The sequence below is a fragment of the Monosiga brevicollis genome, genomic scaffold (genome assembly GCF_000002865.3).
Source record: "Monosiga brevicollis MX1 MONBRscaffold_77 genomic scaffold, whole genome shotgun sequence".
NCBI lineage: Eukaryota > Choanoflagellata > Craspedida > Salpingoecidae > Monosiga > Monosiga brevicollis.
In genome coordinates, this window is record NW_001865109.1 from 3413 (window position 1) to 4578 (window position 1166).

General features: G+C 56.1%; 1 protein-coding gene across 1 annotated transcript in view; it reads left to right on the forward strand.

Moving 5' to 3' along the window:
- Window positions 1–448: 448 nt before the first annotated feature.
- The window catches only part of MONBRDRAFT_30567 (uncharacterized protein), a gene marked incomplete at both ends in the record, with an annotated part of 4647 nt that continues 3929 nt past the window's right edge, over window positions 449–1166 (forward strand). Inside the window, one exon of the mRNA XM_001751011.1 lies at window positions 449–1078. Within this exon, the coding sequence (XP_001751063.1) occupies window positions 449–1078 (630 nt within the window). The remainder of the gene's footprint in view (window positions 1079–1166) is intronic.

Consider the following 1166-nt stretch of genomic DNA (forward strand, 5'->3'; position numbering starts at 1 on the left):
TTCTCACCATGCCCAGAGTCAAGGAAATGCCGTGCAAACAGTGCGGCCAGATATTTCCCAATCGAGGGGCAAAGGAACAGCATGTCTCTCGGGTGCGTTCAACCACTCGGCGATCTTTGGAGCAACCGAGGCATCAAATCTCACGATGCGTTGGCAATAGGTCCATCAAAAAAGCACGTCCGTCAGGCTCAATGGGCAAACCATCCTGAGGCACCGAGAAGAAGATGGGAACTTTCATTGCCCGGTGGAGGGATGCGGCTACCGCCATGATCGCTCAGCCACCCTCAAATCCCATCTCCAGCGTGTGCATGAAGAGGAAACACCTCCTGTGCCTGCAACACGTGTTCCAACCAATGAATGCCCTTCCGCTGGTTTAAAACAAAGACGTGTGCGAACACGAAAGCGTAGCGTCAAGCTTGATAAGCAGCAAGGTGCTGTTGGGGCTCAGATGTTCATGACCGACATTGGCTGCTTGGTGACTCCCGCGTCTTCAGGGCTGGTGTGTACTCATTGTGACCATGTCCTCAGTGGTAATGTGCCCCAACACCTGTTCAAAAAGCACCATGTTCGGTGTAGTCAAGAAGACATTGATGCAGCCACGGCGCTCCTGCGCTCTGAGCAGCCCGAGGAGCCAACAGAGGATGTTGCAACAGAGGCTGGGCCTCGAGCGCCTGTGGAAGGTATCCCCATTCTGGACGGCGTGAGTTGCCCCATTTGTCAGGCATGCTTCACGACGAAGAATAGCCTGCACTTTCATTTGCACAACAAACACGTTGGTGACCCCAATATCAATCAGCCGCCTCGACGAGTCAAGCTGCAAAAGCCGCTGCGCGGTGCTGGAGCCCGCTGTGTCGAGGTCATTGTCGAAGAAAGCCACGACGCCTCGGCAGCCGATGTGAGCGAAAGCGAGGAGGAGCTGGAGGAGCAGCAGCGGTTCAAGCAGTTTATCTCAAGCACCCAGGCCATGGCCTCGGAGGCTGAGGATAAGCGATGCCCGCACGGCGTTCACCAGATGCATCCGTTTTACGATAGCGTGGGCATGACGCTGATCATCAACGAGCTGAAGCCAGAGCGCATGGTCGAACTGGGCCACAACACCCCGTCGGCACTCCTTGAGTCGGGCATGCACGAGCTGTTCTGGACGGCCTACGAGCAGCTCTCGGATC